Source organism: Malaclemys terrapin, chromosome 1 (genome assembly GCF_027887155.1).
Source record: "Malaclemys terrapin pileata isolate rMalTer1 chromosome 1, rMalTer1.hap1, whole genome shotgun sequence".
Taxonomy (NCBI): Eukaryota; Metazoa; Chordata; order Testudines; family Emydidae; genus Malaclemys; species Malaclemys terrapin.
Genome location: NC_071505.1, coordinates 94,119,011 through 94,138,444, shown reverse-complemented (window position 1 = coordinate 94,138,444; position 19,434 = coordinate 94,119,011). Strand labels below are relative to the sequence as shown.

General features: G+C 56.5%; 1 protein-coding gene across 1 annotated transcript; it reads left to right on the top strand.

Moving 5' to 3' along the window:
* The first annotated feature begins 274 nt into the window (after window positions 1–274).
* On the top strand, window positions 275–17,345 carry GGA1 (golgi associated, gamma adaptin ear containing, ARF binding protein 1). Its single transcript, XM_054031873.1, has 17 exons — window positions 275–539; window positions 3,259–3,343; window positions 5,057–5,132; window positions 5,860–5,958; window positions 6,535–6,658; window positions 7,243–7,343; window positions 9,231–9,311; window positions 9,887–10,024; window positions 10,197–10,278; window positions 10,770–10,877; window positions 11,231–11,386; window positions 12,487–12,542; window positions 13,150–13,322; window positions 13,446–13,735; window positions 13,941–14,110; window positions 14,848–14,958; window positions 15,188–17,345. Exons 1-17 carry the CDS (start codon window positions 509–511, stop codon window positions 15,296–15,298), a joined length of 1,992 nt encoding a protein of 663 aa, XP_053887848.1. The 5' UTR covers window positions 275–508; the 3' UTR covers window positions 15,299–17,345.
* Window positions 17,346–19,434: the final 2,089 nt, after the last annotated feature.

Genomic DNA, 19,434 nt, shown 5'->3' with positions numbered 1-19,434 from the left:
GCGCCCCAAGGCGGAAGTTCCCCTTCCTCTCCAGTTTCTCGCCATCGGAAATGCCCTTCCTGCCCCAATCACAGGCAGCCAGCCACCCACCGGGACAAAGGTCCTCCCGGAAGTTGGCTCTATGGCGCTGCCCTGTTCCCGACGCTCTAGCGCTGTTACATGATCTCTATGGCACAGACGCAACGGCTTCTAGACAGTTCTTCCGCTTCGTCTCTTCTGTTGGCCCGTGGCGCGGCGGACTTGACCCGTCCTGAACTCTATGGTTTTCGGCGCTGACGCGCTAGGGGAGGTGGCAACTCTATTGTTCAGGCGGTGGCGCTCTAGCGGAAGGCTGAGCGGCTTTGTGATTCCCGAGACGCTCTACGCGGACGGGCGGAGCTCCATGGTCTCCGTAGCGGCGCTCTAGACGGTTCTCCCCGATCTCGATGGCTCCGCGCCGCCGGGCCGGGAGGGCGGAAGGGACGTTGCCCTTTTAAGCCAAGGGGCGGCGGGGGCCGCACGAGCCGCCATGGAGCCGGACGCGCTGGAGTCGTGGATCAGTGAGTGAGGCTGGGGGGCAACGGGGCCCTCCGCGCGGACACCCGGATCAACCCCCCGCGTCCTCCCGTCAGCGCCACAGTGTGATCCGGATCAACCCCCCCCCATCCGTCAGTGCCACAGTGTGATCCGGATCAACCCCCCCCCATCCGTCAGTGCCACAGTGTGATCCGGATCAACCCCCCCCCATCCGTCAGTGCCACAGTGTGATCCGGATCAACCCCCCGCGTCCTCCCGTCAGCGCCACAGTGTGATCCGGATCACACACACACACCCCCATCCCTCAGCGCCACAGTGTGATCCGGATCAACCCTCCCCCCCATCCGTCAGCGCCACAGTGTGATCCGGATCACACACCCCCCCCCCCCATCCCTCAGCGCCACAGTGTGATCCGGATCAACCCTCCCCCCCATCCGTCAGCGCCACAGTGTGATCCGGATCACACACACACCCCCCATCCGTCAGCGCCACAGTGTGATCCGGATCAAACCCCCCCCCAATCCGTCAGCGCCACAGTGTGATCCGGATCAAGCCCCCCCCCCCCCCCCCCCATCGGTCAGCGCCACAGTGTGATCCGGATCAACCCCCCCCCATCGGTCAGCGCCACAGTGTGATCCGGATCAAACCCCCCCCCCCCCATCCGTCAGCACCACAGTGTGATCCGGATCAACCCCCCTCGTCCTCCCGTCAGCGCTACAATGTGTTCTGGATCTCACTGTGGCGCTGACGGAGGGATGGTGGGGGTGATCGGAATCAAGTCCCCTCATCACTCCCTCGTCAGCGCCAGTGTGATCCGGATCAACCCCCTCCCCTCCCTGATCGCTTCCACAGCACGTTCCAGATCAGCTGGGCCGTCCACCCCTGGGGATTGCCCCTGCCAGACCAGAGAGCCCACCTCACCGCCTGGCCCCCACCCCCCAAATGCACCCACCCCTGCCGTGACCAGTTCCACCCCCAACTCTGATCTGTGAGGTGTCAGTGTCTCTCTCTTTTAGGCTTGTTCGCAAGCCACTGCACCCTCAGATACACAGTTTGTTATCCTGTTGATGTTAACTTGTGTTCCTCCGTCTCTTTGTTGTGTGCATCTGTTGTGTCTCAATCATACATTTTAGATTATAAACTCTTTGGGGCAGGGACTCTCCTTTCATATGTGTGTGCAGTGCCTAGTGCAGTGGGGCCTTGATGTCTGGTTGGGGCCTCAGTACAGCCACAATACAGATCCACCTGCCACCTACACTGTGATCCAGCTCCAGTCCCATCATTCATTTATGCTCTCCTGACAAGTCATTAATGAAGGATAATGGAGTGGACAGTATGCTTATAACATTTGTGGATTACGCCAAACTGGGAGGGGTTCCAAGCACGTTGCAGGACAGGATTAGAATTCAAAAGGACCTTGGCAAAGTAGAGAATTGGTCTGAAATCAACAAGATGAAATACCATAAAGACAAGTGCAAAGTACCTCAAGAAGGAAAAATCAAATGTACAACTACAAAATAGGGAGAAACTGACTAGGTGGTAGCACTACTGAAGAGGATCTGGGGGGCTTTAGTGAATCACAAATTGAATATGAGTCAACAATGTGATGCAGTTGTGAAAAGAGCTAATGTCATTTGGGGTGTATGAATAGGAGTGTCATATGTAAGACCTTGTCTACGCTACCGGGGGGAGATCGATTTAAGTTACATGAATAACGTAGCTGAAGTTGACGTATTTAGATCTACTTACATGCTATACGATGTTGATGGGAGACACTCTCCCGTCGACTCCCCTTGCGCTTCTTGTTCACTAGACCCGCTAAATTGACTGCTGATGCATCGATCGCCATGCATCAGTAAGTGTAGACAAGCCCTTAGACACAGGAAGTAATTGTACTGCTGTACTCTGCACAGGTGAGGCCTCAGCTGGAGTACTGTGTCCAATTTTGGGTGCCATACTTTAGGAAGGATGTAGACCAATTGGATAGCCCCTGGAGGACAGCAACAAAAATTATAAAAAGTTTTGAAAACTTGACTGTGAGGAAAGGTTAAAAAAACTGGGCATGTTTATACTTAAGAAAAGAAGACTGAGGGAGGACCTGATAATAGTCTTCCAATATGTTAAGGGCTGTTATAAAGCGGATGGTGACCAATTGTTCTCCATGTCCACTGAAGGTAGGACATGAAGTAATGGGGCTTAATCTGCAGCCAGGGAGATTTAGGTTAGATATTAGGAAAAACTTTCTAACTGGAAAGGTAGTTAAGCTCTGGAACAGGCCTCCAAGGGTGGTTGTGAAATCCCCACTATTGGAGGTTTAAGCACAGGCTGCACAAACACCTGTCAGGGATGGTCTAGGTTTACTTGGACCTGCTTCAGTGCAGGGGGCTGAAGTTGATGACTTCTCAAGATTCCTTCTAGCCCTACATTTGAGTGATTCTCTGGGGGTGGCTCTGATCCCCTGCCTGACTTCACCTGCAGGTAATGTTTGCAAACTTCCTGCCAGGGTATTTCACTAACTTCCATCTCAATTCCAGTTTTGACTCCTTTGCGGGAGGCATGTGGAGGGTCTGCTCTCCCCTCAGTGTGAACCTCTGTTAATGCAGCTTGTGAAAGGCCAGACTCCCGAGTTAGTGGGTGGTGTTAGTATTACACCCCACCCTTACAATCTGTGTAGCTGATCCTCGCTCGGTGGGAGATTCTCTTTCTGACAGGATACTCTCTTTTCTTCTCTCTCACATCCAGACAGGGCTACGAATCCTCTCAACAAGGATCTGGACTGGGACAGCATCAATGCTTTCTGTGAACAGCTGAATAAGGAGCTAGAAGGGTGAGTACACTCCCCTTCTCCTTCCTCCCTCTAATACAGTGGCTCTCAAACTTTCCAGACCACTGTACCCCTTTCAGGAGTCTGATTTGTCTTGGGTACCCACAAGTTACACCTCACTTAAAAACTACTTGCTTACAAAATCAGACGTAAAAATACAAGTGTCACAGCCACTATTACTGAAAAATTGCTGACTTTCTCATGTTTACCATGTAATTATAAAATAAATGAATTGGAATATAAATGTTGTACTTACATTTCAGTGTATAGTAGATAGAGCAGTATATACATTGTCTGTATGAAATTTTAGTTTGTACTGACTTTGCTAGTGCTCTCTACAGATTCGTCACTTCCGCCCCAGGCCCCGTATCACCCTAGGAAAGGCCCTAGCTCTCTATGTAGCCTGTTGTAAAACTAGACAAATATCTAGATGAGTTGATGTACCCCTGAAAGATTTCTATGTACCTCTGGTTGAGAAGCACTGCTCTAACAGCTCCAGGTTACACACCTGGATTCCAAATACACGATCTTGTAAGCTAAGCAGGGTCATTCTGAGTCTGTGCTTGGATCGAGGAGAACCTCTCAGGGAAAAGTCCTTCTGCGTCAGGAAATGGCATAAAAGCCCAGTAGGTGGCATTCTTTCTTCTCGCTGATGCAGTACTGTGCCCTGCTCCTCTTCGGCGATCCCTCAATGCCAAGGGGGTTCATTGGTGGGTTTTTAGGTGGCTGTGGAGCCCAAGTGGTGCCCTGCAGATTTTCCCACAGAAGTGACAGGTGTAATTTTGGAGGAGACATAGTTGTTCTTTCCTCCTTTGTCGCTTCTCCGTCTCATGAGCACGTCTGTTCTCCTCAAAGTGAGCTGTGGCTTGGAGTATGGTGTGGCGCCGCTGTGTTCTTTTCTGCGCCGAGTCCTCCCAATTTGTTGGGTTGATGCCTCCCTTTTTAAGATGTACTTTCAGTATGTCTTTCAAGTGCTTCCGCTGCCCTTACGTGGTGTTTGGGGGAGGAGAGGGAGGATGTTGCTACTTGAGGAGATGTAAAACTGAGGTCCTGGTTGCTTCTGACCCATGGCTCTTTTTGCGAGAACAGGAGTCCTGGCCAAATTCCTACAAGGATAGTTACATTCTGCCAACCTGAAAGTGCCTTTAAAGTTTCACATTGGGAGATCACTCTTCTCTTCCCCACCCCTTATGACTTTGCTGTGTAGCTTTGCTTGTGCATTCCACCCCAGAGGCAGCTGCATTAGTGGGGCAGTGAAGGATTCCTACAGAGATTTGTACAGGACTTTGAGATCCTTTGGGATTAGAGATGCTCTAAGGCCCCATCAGTTAATTAATGAAGTTGCCGTGTGCTATTGAAACTAGCCCCTTTGCCCCAAGCACATTGAGGGGCCCTTTAAGGACTTTGTGCATACCCAGTGGTATGAGCAAGAGCTGTGTCCCCTGGAGAGATGCCGGTCCATTTCTCAATAATACTTGTATAGAGGTATTTCATCAATAGATCTCAAAGTGCTTTACAATGGAAATCAGTATTATTGTCCCCATTTTACAGATGGGGAAACTGAGGCACAGACTGGGGAAGTGACTTCCCCCAAGGTCACCTAGCAGGCCAGTGGCACAACCAGGAAATTAACCCAATCTCCTGAGTCCCGGTCCAGTGCTGTATCCTTTAGGTCACACTGTCTCCCTACAACCACTGTGCTTTTTCCCCTTCCAGTCCCCCGCTTGCCACCCGACTTTTAGCTCACAAGATCCAGTCTCCGCAGGAATGGGAAGCCATCCAGGCCTTAACGGTAAGGGAGAGGCTCTCCAGACGGGTTAGACAGATTAAAGGCCAAGGCAGGGAGTGCCCTGTTTTGCTCTTTGGGCTGTAGGGACTCTCCCGTATTGCTCAGCTAAAGCCCTGGTGCACTCAGGCTGTCGGGAAGGGCTGGTAGAGCGCTGCCCATGGGCTGAAGGTTGTTCCATCTGAGTGAAGTGGGGGATCATACCCCAGAGGGAATCAGTGGGAGTGGCTTGAATGGGCCTTGGATCAGGCCCCTCATAATCTAGTCCGAGCTAGTGCTGTGAATGCCTCTGCTGTGAGCTCCCGTGTTTTCTGTGTCTCTGATGGATTTACCCCACCACTACCACAACACACACTCACGTGAGCACGGGGGTTCACTGCCTGTCTCTGGGGTGGGGGAGGGAGCCCAGAGGACATTCCCACCAGCTGTTTCTCCCCCCTCCTCCCCCGTGGTCTGCTGTGTGTTTCAGGCAACCACTTCTGCCTCTGCACCCACCCTTTGTGGGGACAGGTTATTCCCCTTAGTCAGAAGGCTGGCACCTGTGATATGGAATGGAAGGGGGGAACCAGCCTAGCTGCAACAGAGGCACCCAGGGGTTCCTCCCCAGTGGCCCTGACCCCACGAGCCAGGATGTGGGGCCTGCTCTCCCTTTCCCTCGTGCTGCGGGGTCAGTCCTGCCAAGGGGAGCCAGCTCCTCCTCCTGCTGACCCTGACTCAGCCTCTGCTCTCTCAGGTGCTAGAGACCTGCATGAAGAACTGCGGCAAGCGCTTCCACGACGAGGTGGGCAAGTTCCGCTTCCTCAACGAGCTCATCAAGGTGGTGTCGCCCAAGGTGGGTGCCAGCGCCCCGTTGGCAGGGCGGGGCATCAGGCTGGGAGGAGCCAGTGAGGGACATAGAGAGAGGTGGAGCTGGGGTAGGGATTTCCCCACCCCCCTCCCCAGCCTGTGCAGATCTACGTTACCTGCTCTCTGTGTGCTCCCAAAGGAGGCCATTGCTGGGAGTGAATGTATTGGGGGAGGAGGACTTGGTTTGCCTCCCTCTGTGTTCCATTGGGACATAGCAAGGCAGCTTCTTGTTGGCCACTATAAACTCCTCTCTACAGAGGAATCTCCCCATATGCACCTTCCCCTGCCTGGCAAATGGGACATAAACTGGCCCTTCATCTCATGGTGTCTGAGGGCTGCCCCACACTGGCTGGTACTGCCTGGGATCTCTCATAAACTCTGGCCCTCAGGGCCTCACCCACCCTCCCAGCCCCCCTATGCTGGAGGCCAACCACAGTATGGGGCATGTTGCAAGGGCTGTTACTCACTTCCTCCTTCCCTTCCATTGTCCGTTGGGAGCCATCTCACTTCTCCCTGAGAAGTTGGCCGTGTGTGGATCAGCTCTGCCCATCTCTCCCCTCAGTATCTAGGCAGCCGGACTCCTGAGAAGGTGAAGTTGAAAATCCTGGAGCTGATGTACAGCTGGACGCTGGGGCTGCCTCAGGAAGTGAAGATCACAGAGGCCTATCAGATGCTGAAGAAACAAGGTGAGAGCCAGGTATCTCCTTTGGGAAAGAGCCTTCCTCTGCTGTGGCAGAAGCTGGGTCCAGGCTGGATTCTGGCCTTCTCTGTGCTCGGGCCTGGTCTAGCAACTGTATGGGCTGCGCAGTTCAGAGGCCGGAGGGAGCAAATGGGAACTTTAGCAATCCAAGAAAGATGGGGAGAGTCACTGGTGGTCTGACCTCTGTGTGGGGTGAAGGGGGATGTGACATCTGTCTTCCTCACCAGCCCCAAGATGTGGCTTCATAAGAGGTGGTGCCATAGGAATAATACGGTTATGGCAGACCAGGACATGTGATGCATGGAATGACTGGGATGATTTCCTGCTAGTGGGGACTTGGAGATGCTGCAGACTATGCACAGCTGGAGCAGGGGGTGGGTGGAGCATGCCCCCCAACCCTGACGCAGAGCTGAATTGGACCGGCCAAAGGGAAAGAAGATGTCCATTGTGTGAGGCCTAGATCAGGGCTTCCTGGAGCGGGGTTAGCAGAAGAGCCATCTGGTAACCCCAGCACCGCCCCAGTGAGGTGAGGGCTGGGCCCGGTGATGTCTCTGCTCCTCTCCCCCGCAGGAATCGTGAAGTGTGACCCGAAGCTGCCGGACGAGGCTCCCTTGCCCCTGCCTCCCCCCCGGCCCAAGAACATCATCTTTGATGACGAGGAGAAGTCCAAGGTGAGGGCTCTGTGGGAGGAGGAGCAGAAGGCCAGGCCTTCCTGCGTCTGTGCTCACTCATCTCCGTCCGTGGGGCTGGCTGGCGCAGCAACAAGACCAGGAGCTCGTTCTCCTGCTGTGTGCTGTGCTCAGGAAGGGGACATGCTTAGGGCGTGCTCCAAAGCAAACCGCTAGAGAGATTCCCACTGATTTCAGTGGGCTCTGAATTAGGCCCTTAGAAAGAGAGAGACTTGCTGTTTGACCTATTGAACTAGATGCTGCTGGATACTGATTAGGGCAATAGCATGGGGACTAGTATGACCTCTCGTATGACTGAATAGCAGCTGCCATAATATCACCGAGGCGATGGCTCCTCTTGCCACGTGGCATAAACTGATTGCAGCTCAGAGCGCAGACGCTCTTCCTCTCCTCCCCCCAGGACACGTATGGCCCAATTGTTTAACCCTTCCTTGAACCATCCAGCATCGGCCTCCCTCACAGCTGGGATACCAGACGGATAAGCCGCCGCTCTGGCAGTGCTGTTGCTCTTAAAATGGGGAAAGCTGGAATGGGGCTCCTCTGGCAGCAACTCCATAGTCAAGGCTGTCCAGCTGTTTCCAGTGGCAGCCAGGTCGGGTTCCCAGCTCTTCACTGTGCAGCGCCCTGCACACGAGACTTGGCGGGAGGGTCCAGTGTTGATCGGACAAAGTATTTGTAGAGAAGCGTCTGGAAAAGTGGCCTTCCCCTTTTGCTGACAGTCACCCCTTGTTGGAACAACTCTTTGGTGATGACTCCAAAGGGTGGGTGTGGCTGTGAGGGTGAGTGGATGGGTGTGCGAGGAGCTTTCAGAGCCAGGAAGGCACTGGGTCTGAAGCTAACAGAGAGAGCTTTACTCCCAAGGGGTTATTCATTGGCATTAACGAAGACAACACTTTAACGAGTCTGGGGCATGGCTAAACACACGAGTTGTGGCACTTTGACGATACTGGTAGAATTAAAGCTGAACCCCACCCTCCAGCGTGGACCTAGTTCTGCCAGCATAACTGTGATGTGTGCTGACCTGTATAGCTATTCTCGTAGGGAATGGGGAATAAGGTAGGCCGGTGTAAGCGCCTTTATCATGGTATAAATGCAACCACTCTAGGGGATTGTGCTGCCATTCCTGGTACTAGGGAAAAGTCACTCCCCCAGCCAAAACAGCTGTACTAGGACCAAAAACTATGTGTAGACGGGGCCTCAGGGAAAATCCCTTCTGTCAGGTGTTGCTTTTCTCTGTTTAAATTTATGGAGATATCCTATTTCCTAGATCTGGAAGGGACGTTGAAAGGTCATCAAGTCCAGCCCCTGCCTTCACTAGCAGGACCAAGTACTGATTTTGCCCCAGAGCCCTAAGTGGCCCCCTCAAGGATTGAACTCACAACCCTGGGTTTAGCAGGCCAGTGCTCAAACCACTGAGCTATCTCTCCTCCCAATCAGGTTTCACTTCCTCTGTGCCGGGGAAGTCATTCTCCAGCTCCCCATACCGTCAGACAAGGCCGGAATTTCTAATGTAATAAAACAAGCCGGGAAAAAACGTGTTTGTGTGGAGTGTTGGGGGACCTTTGAGGTTCTTTAGTATGTATCAGAAAGAAGCACACAAACAAAGGCACACGCCCAGTTATGTTTCCCTTTGCCGCTCGCCTTTGAGGTCATTTGTGGCCCTTTAACTGGCCTCTCAAATGTTCAGGGTCTTCCCTGTGCTGAGGGCGAGAGTGTTCCGTTTATCAGCGATGCCCCAGCCTTAATTCTGTGTTAACAGAACAGTCTGTCTGGGAACCATCTGCTTTAGAGTGACCCCTGCTGCCAGCGACCCAGGCTTGGAATTGCCTCCTCTGCCCCAGTCCACGTGCCCCCCTGTCTCTCTTGCAGATGCTGGCTCGCCTTCTGAAAAGCTCCCATTCTGAGGACCTCCGGGCTGCCAACAAGCTCATCAAGGAAATGGTTCAGGAGGTGAATTTCCTCATACAGGCTGTCACCAGGGAAGGGGCACTGAGGATTTATCCGCTGCCACCCCCTGGGGAGGAGAAGCCTGGCACAGGATACAGAGAGGTCCTGGGATGGGGTGCAGCATATGGCCAGTGTGCTTGCATCCCCATATTGACCTGGCAAACAAGGGAGCCCATTTCCCATGACATCACGGGAGGGGCCAATAGGGGGGTGAGGAGAGAGATTCCTGGGATTTGGAAGTAAATTCTGCTCTCCCCAGTCAGGTGGAGGTGGAGGGGGACATGGGCCCTGGGCACAGAGGGCGTTCTTGGAGCACATACCCTGCTGTGGCGCCCTCTGCTGGTGCAATCCCAGCCCCTGTGCCATGCAGTGGGTGCTGGATGGTCACCAGTGTAAACTGAATCTCTTCACCCAAGCTGAAACCATTCCAGGAGAAGCCCCTCCCTGCCCTGCTCTCTCCAGATGTCATTCGAAGGGGGAAGCCGCTCTGTGCCCGCTGTCGTAGCTGTCCCAGTCCCAACTTGTGGGGCGGGAGGACATCCCAGACCCCCCTCACCCATCTGCTCCTCCCGCTCCAGGACCAGAAGCGAATGGAGAAGATCTCCAAGCGTACGAACGCCATCGAGGAGGTGAACAACAACGTGAAGCTGCTGACGGAGATGGTAACCAACTACAGCAAAGGGGAGACGACGGAGAGCAGCGAGGACCTCATGAAGGTGAGGGCGGGGACTGCCCCGAGTCACTTCCCTCTGTCTCACACACCAGGGTGAGGTAGAGGGGCCCTAGGGTGAAGTGGGTTTTTACTCTGCAGCTCCTGCCATCTCCCTTTCCCCGTCCCCTCCTGAGCGCTTCCCCGCCGCCCACCTCCGCCCCCTTTCTCTCCCCCAGGAGCTGTACCAGCGCTGCGAGCGCATGAGGCCCATGCTCTTCCGGCTCGCCAGCGACACAGAGGACAACGACGAGGCGCTAGGTAAGCTGAGCCACCCACCAGCGCAGCACAGCCCCCCTCGCTAACCCCTCCGCCTCCCCTTCAGCTGTGTCCGACATTGCATTGCTATGCACCCCGTCCCCACCCTGCCTGCTGTGCCATCCCCCTGGGATGAGGGGCGCTGAGCTGCAAGCGGGTGCTGGGGGAAGCCCAGCTGTGCGTCGTGCGTTGCTAGACAGTGAATCGGGGGAACCTATGTTCACCCCTTAGGAACATGCCATTGAAAGCTCAATGGTGGAGGGGGGTGTGGCAGATTGGAGGAGAACCCGGGCAATGGGCGATTGCTCTGGGGCACGGGGCTGCGATAACAAAGATGTCTTTGCCAAAGCAAAGAGTCAGTTTCCTGGCTCTCCTCTGCCCCAATCTATAGAGGGACAGGGAACGCCAGGGCCTGCACAGGGCACATGGCCGGGCTGCCACTTGACACCCCACCTCCTCTTCTGCCTTTGAATCCCATGCCTCTTCTATTGCAGCGGAAATCCTGCAGGCCAATGACAACCTGACCCAGGTGATCAACCTGTACAAGCAGCTCGTGAGAGGAGAGGAGATCAATGGAGAGACTGTGGCTGGCCCCCTCCGAGGTGAGGAGCCCTCAAGGGAGGAGGGGAGTTAAGGGGGAGATCCAGCCAAGGGAGGTGGCAGTCAGGTAGCCCCAGGGGAGGTAGAAGGGTGCAATTGGGGCCTGGAGCAGGGTAACTGGGAGGCTGAGATGAGGAAGACACTTGATAAGCCAGACGACATGCCGGAGGTGCTTTGGGAGGGAGAGATCAGAGACTGTGGGTGAGGCTGAAGCTAGAAGGGGGAGCAGAGAGGGGCGTAGGGGTAAGAAGGCGGATTGGTGACCGAGCCAGCTCCCAGCAGAGTGAGAAGAATAGGGGAGGGATTCTCTCTTTACAGCTGCTCAGTGATCAAAGCCTCTGTGTCTTCCCTACAGGCAGCACCTCAGCACTCCTGGACCTGTCGGGACTGGACATGCCAGCGCCGGGCCCCTCCTACCCAGCCTTACCCACCCTGTTGGGTGGCTCCATGCTCCCTGTGCCTGACCCAGCCAGCGCCGTCTCCCTGCTGGATGACGAGCTCATGTCTCTCGGTGAGGAGGGAGAAAACACTCAGCTGTTACTGCGTGGTTTGCAGGCGAGCGGCGGCTTGGGGGGATAGCTGCTGGTGGGAGAGGCTGATGGTGTCTTGACGGGGGTATGTCTGCACTGCAGCTGGCAGCGAGCCGCCCCACCGGGGTAGGACAGTCAGACTCGCGCTAGCAGGGCTCAAGCTATCGTGCTGAAAATAGCAGTGGGGACGTTGCGGCTCCGGCGGAGACTCAGGCTGGTGCCCCGAGCTCAGACCCAGGGGTCACTTGGGCGTGAGAGCCTGAGCGGCAACATCCACACCGCTACTGTTCGCGCCCGAGCTCGGCCCTGCTAGCGCCAGTCTGTCTACCCAGGCTGGGAGTGTAGACACGTCCTGGCAGGCCAAGAGGTTACTGCCCCGTGGGAAACCCCCGTTCACCTCTGAGCCTTCATGCCTTGCGAGCACCTGGGCCCTTCGCAAGCCGCTCTCGTTTCCTAGAGTGCAATAAACCTCTAGTGCGCAGACACAACATAGCACAGGAGCTAATGGTTATGAGCCCAGAGGGGTGGGGATCTCCGCCCTGGGGCCCCCCACTCCATCACTGGGGCTGCTGACATTGCCCCGGGGAGCTGCCTTGTACAGATATGTTGCCAACAGACGCTGCGGGCTGCCGATGCAGAGTAGATCCCAGGGAATGCAGCTCCCACGGAGGCTGCTGTGGGACATAGGCTCCTAAATCACTTAGGGGCTTTGAAAGATGTTCCCTTTAGTGATTGTCCTCTGTCTGCCTCGGGGGTAGGATCGCTAAGTGACGTTAGCGCTCTCCTTTTGAGGGGCCACCTTGTGCCATTGACTCTCTTGGGTCGCTGCCTGTCCCCTCTGTGCTGAAGGGCAACTGAGTAGCTTGGAACAAGAGAAAAAAGCTGATGGGAGAATGGGGAGTGACCAGACCTGATGGGATGGAAACTAGGGGCACTTTGCTTTCTTCCAGGCCCGCCATCCCTGCATGTCTTCTCCACCCCACCCAGCTCTGCTTGGCAGCTGCCCACCTCTCAGGTCATCAGCCCCCGCTTCAGTTACCTGCAGGGCTCTTTGCTCATGTCGGCTCTTTTCTTCTCACAGGACTGAATGACCTGGCCCCCCAGGCTGGGGACAGTAGTGGCTGGAACAGTTTCCAGGTAACTGCCTTTGAGCAGAGGGGTAGTAGTTTGTGAGAGGGAGGGAAGAGACTGTGAAGATGAGGCATCATGGTTACATGGGGCGGTGGTGTATACGCACTGGGAATGGTGGGGCAGCGTGTGGGATAGAGGGTGGTGCTGCATATGTGATGGGGACAGCAGGAGTGTGTGTGTGTGTGTCAGGGACGGCGGTGAGTGGGGCACAAGGGGGATGGCGGCGTGTGGCGGGGACGGCGGTGTGTGGGGCAAAAGGGGGATGTCGGCGTGTGGCGGGGACGGCAGTGTGGGAGGCAAAAGGGGGATGGTGGCGTGTGTGTCGGGGACGGCGGTGTGTGGGGCAAAAGGGGGATGGTGGCATGTGTGTCGGGGACGGCGGTGTGTGGGGCAAAAGGGGGATGGTGGCATGTGTGTCGGGGACGGCGGTGTGTGGGGCAAAAGGGGGATGGTGGCATGTGTGTCGGGGACGGCGGTGTGTGGGGCAGAGGACATGTGCAGGGAGCAGAGGCCCACAGAGTGCTGGGGAGCAGTGTTGTACAAACCCCAGGCACAGGCTGGCTGTTGAGCCAGGCGTGTCCCTTGCTGTAGTGCCCTCTGGCTGTCATTGCAGGATAGCAGTGAGCCCAGCTTGCCCTCCATCCCAGCTGCTCCAGCACTTAAAGCAGAGGCAGGAACACCCGCCCCGGGCCCTTCCCCTGTCACCAGTGGCCTGGATGACCTGGATCTGCTGGGGAAGACTCTGTTACAACAGTCCCTGCCTCCAGAGTCGCAGCAAGTCCGATGGTAAGAGCCAGGGCCAGGATCAGGGGTGAGGAACGGACGGGATCAGCCGGTCTTTCCTTTGCCCTCTTCCAAGCATCATGCGCTTGTTCCGATGGCCTGCTCCATTATCTCTTCCACCCCCAGGGAGAAGCAGCCAGCCCCCCGGCTCACATTACGGGACCTCCAGAACAAGACAAGCTCTGGCACCTCAGTGACTGCCACCAGCAGCACCCCCACCCTGCTCCGGAACATCTCCTCGAGCCCTGCAGCCCCCCTACCACCTCCTTTGGAGCAGCCTGCCGCTGCCACGCTTCCGAGAACCACTCCCACGCCAGCCGGAGCTATGCCGCCCCCACTGGGGCTCCCCACTCCCACGTCCCCCCAGGAGATCTCGCTGGCGAACATCACAGTGCCTCTGGAGTCCATCAAACCGAGTGAGTGAGGGGGAAGAGACCGCTGGCTGGGGGCAGCCAGTTATAAGGAATCCTCACCTGACTGGGTGTAGGAGAGGGCCCAGGGGGTTGGTTGTCCCGTCTGGGGGTTTCCATCAATCCCATGTCTGTATAGTATGATAGGCTCCAGCCAGTGCCCATCTCTCTGCTCCTACTGACACTGTTCCCTGGCCTCCCCTCCCTGCAGGCAGCATCCTGCCAGTGACGGTCTACGACCAGCACGGCTTCCGGGTCCTCTTCCACTTCGCCCGAGACTCTCTGCCCGAGCGGCCTGACATGCTGGTGGTGGTGATCTCCATGCTCAGCACAGCCCCGCTGCCCATCCGCAACATTGTCTTTCAGTCTGCCGTCCCCAAGGTAGCGAAGGCTGGATCCTCTTGGGGGGTGGGATGGGGGAGGTTCTTACTGCTCCTGACCCAATCTCGGGAGCTTGCAAAGGCCCACCCCTCCCACAGCAATGGGAATGGTCCACATGCTGCTCGTGGTCAGTGAACCAGCCTGTATCTCTCAGAAAGGAGGCTGGACAGGTCACCAACCAAGTGATCTCAGGGCTTGGCTGCTCCGGGGTGGGTGGGCACAAACCCCTGATCCTCCATCTATTTATGCACGCTGTAGTGAAGGCAGATTTGGGGTGGGGAGGGCTCCAAGCTGGGGGCTGAGTTCATTCCTTCTCTTCTCCCCACCCCACTGCTAATAGCTGTGTTCCTCCGCACCCAGTGGATGGAAATCTCTGGTCCAGGGGCTGAGCATGATCCCGTGAAGAGGGCCAGGAGATCCAGGCTCTAGTCCCAGCTCTGCCACTGACCTGCTGGGTGACCTTGGCAAGTCACTTCCCCTCAGCATCTCTCCGTAAAGCAGGGTGACGATGTGTCACTGTCCCCTGGGAAGCGCTTGGAGATCAGCGGGCAGGGAGGGCTGTGGGAGAGCAAGGGCTGGGAGTGACTGAGCGCTCTCTGGGGAGTTTCTGACTGGGGTGGCTGGCGTGGGGGTGCCTACCCTCATGGGGCAGAGTCTACGCTCGGGTTTAGACAGCCGGGCCCTATCACCCTCCTCTGGAGGTATTGGATGGTGATGCCCCCGGCCTCTCACCACAGGTGATGAAGGTCAAGCTACAGCCGCCCTCGGGGACAGAGCTCCCGGCGTTTAACCCCATCGTCCACCCGACTGCCATCACCCAAGTCCTGCTGCTCGCCAACCCGCAGAAGGTAAGGGCATCTCGCCTGCTGCACAGAGCCCCCTGGGGCGAGCATCTCCCTGTGCCGGGTAGCGCTGCTCTGGGACGGGGCTAGCACCTCTCTCTCTGACCTGCAGCTCCCTCTCTCATTCCCATGCTCATGCCAGCTCTCCCGAGCCCCTTCCGCCTTCCTGTGTGTGGGTCTCTCAGACCACATCCCCCAGCCCCACCTCCTGACCACGTTTCCCTTCTCTTCCCAGGAGAAAGTGAGACTACGATACAAGCTGACCTTCACCATGGGGGAGCAAACCTACAATGAAATGGGGGATGTGGACCAGTTCCCCCCTCCAGAGTCCTGGGGCAGCCTCTAGGGCCACGGCTAGGGTGCTTTTCCCGAATCCCAAGGACTCTGCATGCCTGCAGGACTGGAGTCCCCTGGGGCCGGCGCGTGGACTCTGGAACTAGCCACTGGGGGCCAGGGGGCAGCGGCAGTGTGTGTGAAGGCCTGCGGATGAGAGCAGAGCCAAGAGAAGGAGGGTGTCGGCTCAGTACAGGGTGGGGGACCGGGATGGAGCAAGAGGCTGCTCTGACCGTCTTCCCTGCTCTTGTAATCCAGCCTCCCCTCCTGCTCCTCTTCTAACCCCGCTTCCCCTTCAGCAGTAGGTATAGTGATCAGCTGAGAGCAACACTAACAAACCCTGGCCTGGGGGCAGAATCCGGGGATCCTCCTTCCTCTTCTGATGTAGGGCCTTTGCTGCTCCTGACCCCCCAATCTGCTTCAGACTCCCCATCCAGTCCCTACTCCTAGCAAACTCTGCTCTGGGACCTCTGGGGGTAACTCTTTGGGGGCTCCCCCTTTGCAGCCAGGCCCCAGATCGTCTCTTCTCACCCCGTCATGATTCCCTACCCACGGTGGGATCACCCCGAGATACCGTGTGGAGCAAGGCTGAATGGGCTGGGCAAGGGGCTCTGACCTCCCTTCACCGCAGAGCAGGCATCCGTCCCTGCTGGGGGCAGGTTTCCCAGAGTCCTTGGCTCTCGCCCAGGGGCAGAGCAGTGCCGGGGAGGCTGGCTGCTCTGTGACACGGAGGCTGTGTAATGCCAGCAGGGAGCTCTTCAGTTCCATGGCACCCAGGCTGCATCCTGGCTCCCAGCTGCTGACTCAAGCAGGGGGAGGGGGTTCTGGAACTGGCCATGCCCCGTCAGACCAGGTCCCATTGCAGCAAGCGGTCAGGGTCATGGTGGGGGCGGGGGCAACATTCTGTATGCGAGAAGGACTAGCAAGAAAGCAGCGTGGCCTTCTTGGGCAGCGGTGAGGAAGAGGAGCAGGTATTAAGGATGTCTCCACCCCTGGACTTGAATGAGGCTGTTCTGACCCGCAGGCTCCCCTCCCCTCCCCACCTGTTGCAGGAGCCTGGGGTGAGAAGCAGCTAAAAGCCCTTCTTCCATCGCGCCATTTGAACTCCTTGGTTTGGGGGGTTTATTTCCTTCCTCTTGTGAGGATGAGCCAGCAGGGGAGTCCCCCCCACCCACCCCGCTCACCACCCGGGAGAGTGCAGGCAGCTGCCTGAGGACTTCAAAGGGGAACCCTGCTGGTAGAGCCCCACATGTTGGTACGGGGGAGAGGAAGGGGGCATTTCTCAGCACTGTTCTGGGAGGAGCTGACTCAGTGCAGGTTAGTGATGAGGGAGCCCAGATTCCAGAGGGCTCTTTGGAGGGAGATGGGAAACCCCTGGTGCTCCGTTTGACTGACATAAGGGGCAGGTCTTTCTCCGTGCATCTGGGATTCCAGCAGTTCAATCACTGTGATGCAAAACTGGTATCTGCTGGACCATGATGCTGGTACAGAGGGAAACGGATGGATTAATAGTTGAGCTGCAAGCTACGTCCTTCCCCACTACACCCTCACCTTGCTGATCAGCTTGCAGGCTTCACTAACCCCTCTTCCCCTGCCCATCCCCAGGCAGGTTTCAGGCTCTGTGCTGAGAGAGCTCTGTCTGTTTGCAACTGACCTGCATGTCATAGGCAAAACCGCTCCTTGGAGATGCCTTGGAGAGAGAGTTCCAGCATAGGGACCTTGCCCATGAGTGAGGGCTCGATCCAAGTGTCGGAGGCCAACCAGTGGGGCTGTGCTCCTGTCTTGGGGGAATCAGAATTGCTCTGGGGGTGGAGGGTAGAGCATGGAGTGGGAGGATGGGTTGGAGGGAAGGCCTCTGTGAGGTGGGGCTCTGCTGTGTCTTATTTTCTTTTCTGGTCTCTTTCAGGGTTTTTGTATGGATTTTCTTTGCAGATCTTGTTGGTTCTCGAACAGACTTGTATATATTTTCAGTGCAAATTCTGTACATGGAAAAGGATTTAAAAAACCGCCCGGCGCGAAATCTGCTGTATTTATGGGAAATAAAGAGTGTTCTTTCCTGATGTCTGTGTTTCCTGAGTCAGACTTGGGCAGAGCGCCCCCTAGTGTCACCAGAGAGCCCCACACCTATAAGCCATGGGAACTCCGCCCCCTGCACTGTCAGTGTCCCTATACCCTCCCAGCTAAGGTGAGTGCCCCCTGTTGGTGCCAGGGAGACTTTTCCATCCCTGATGTGGGGATTCTGCTCAGTGCAGCCGGACCTGGGGAGAATGCTGTGCTGGAAGTGTCCCCATTCCCTCTGCCCATGTCAGCACACTGCAGCCTAGACAAATACAGCATGGATCCCCAGTAACGGGGAGGCAGGGGCTGGATGGTGCCCTCCACCCGCTTTGAGCTCTGTCTACGACAGCCAAACCTGGCCTTGACGCTCACCCTAGCTCTGTTAGCCTCGCCATGAAACTCAGGAGCCTCCCTGGACTTCGTTCACTGCCCTGCCCTGCGGGAACCAAGTGCCAGTGCAAACGAGAGCAGCGAATCCGCTTGCTGGCTAGTTGGAGCTGTTCTGGATTTCATGGTCTTGGCTCACTGGACTGGGAGCAGCACCTGCTCCTTTTGGAGCTGGAATGCCCCTCCCCGGTTTCTCAATTCCTTTTTCTGTGCAAGGCTGATGTCAGGAAGAGCTCCCTCTCACCCCTGCTGCTTCCCAGGTTGGAGGAGGAGGGAGGGGACTGCTCTGCAGGGCTGAGCATTCCTACCCTGGAGGGGATTGCTAGGAACTCCTGGTGCCGGGGTTAACCCTGACTGTCGAGCCCCCTGACTGAACAGTCTTGGGCCAGGTTCAAGTGCTGTTTGCAGCCAAGCGGCTCGGCTGGCTGCTAGTAACTGTCCCCACTTCCTCTTCCCCTGGGGTTTTCTGTGGGAGCCTCTGCAGCAGCTGCTGCAACGCGTCTTGTCACACGGTGTGCTGTGAGGCCCCGCTGGCCTCCCAGGGGGCTGGGAAAGATGGTTGGTTTTGGGAAGTAGCAGTAACGGTCGGGTGCAACTTGAGGGTGGGGTTTTCCCATCCCCATCCCTGCTGTAGCCCTGGGTCTCTGAGATAGTGGGGCTGGCTCGAGGGCTGTGTCCCTCCTGCCAACTCCCACCATTAAATGCCAGCTAGGGTGGCTAGCAAAGTCGATGGGGCACAGGTGGTTTGGATCCTCATTCCCAGGCCAGGAGTGTCAGGGAGGCCTCGTTAAATGGATCCCATAGCAGGCAGGAGTGCCCCCTGCTGGGGGTTTCCACCCTCTGTGCAACGGCTTCCCCTACTGCCCCTACACCTAGGGCCTCTGAGTGCAGAAGCTCAGCAAGCAGCTTCTTGGGCTTTGGGTTTGATCCCTGTGGAGTCTGGCTAAGGAGTCAGGGGAGGGAAGGGGCAGTCACGATGGTACCACACAGCCACCTCTTGGGGTTGCCTTGCCTTGGTGTCTTTGGCCACTGTTGCCCAGAAACCTCACTCTTGTTTGCCTATATTCTAATCCCTGTGGCTCAAGTATGGTCTGGGCTCTAGGGCACTGGATTGCAAGCGAGGAACCCTGGGTTCTGCTCCTAGCTCCGCTCTGGGGTACTAGGTGACCACCCCTCAGTTTTCTCATCTGGGAAATGGGGATGACGACACTACTTCAATGAGATCTCTGGGTGCAGAGTACCATATAAGGGCTCAGGGGCGCTGTTTATTTTAGCCCTGGGCCATGAATGGGGATGGTGTCAGATGGGCCACTTCTTCCTGCCTCTCTCCCTCCTTGACAGTTATACAGTGTATTTCTTTATATATATATATATATATATATATACACACACACACACACTCTCTCTCTCTCTGACCACTTCCTGTCCCAGCTTTTGTGCTTTCTCACTGACCGTGCAGGCTGGCCACAGCTCTTCCCTAGTTCTCTTTCTGGCCAGGCCGCTCCTGGCTGTGGAGGGCTTGGGGACGATCTCACAGCGGGGAAAGAAATCTCCGGTCTAACAGATTGTCTCCCTCTAGCATGCGAATGAAGTCAATGGGAGGGTAAGAGCTGGGCCCGGTTGCCGCATGTCCTAAAGCCCTGCAGCTGCGGCTAGGGAGGCTGGGTTCTGCAGAGGAAGGCACCAAGGGACTTTGCAGAGTTG

Coding starts and splice junctions, on each gene's coding strand:
- GGA1 (XM_054031873.1), top strand. CDS start 509: ATGGAGCCGGACGCGCTGGAGTCGTGGATCA. Junction 6,659..7,242: donor TCAGATGCTGAAGAAACAAG/GTGAGAGCCAGG, acceptor TCTCCCCCGCAG/GAATCGTGAAGTGTGACCCG. Junction 10,279..10,769: donor GGACAACGACGAGGCGCTAG/GTAAGCTGAGCC, acceptor CTTCTATTGCAG/CGGAAATCCTGCAGGCCAAT.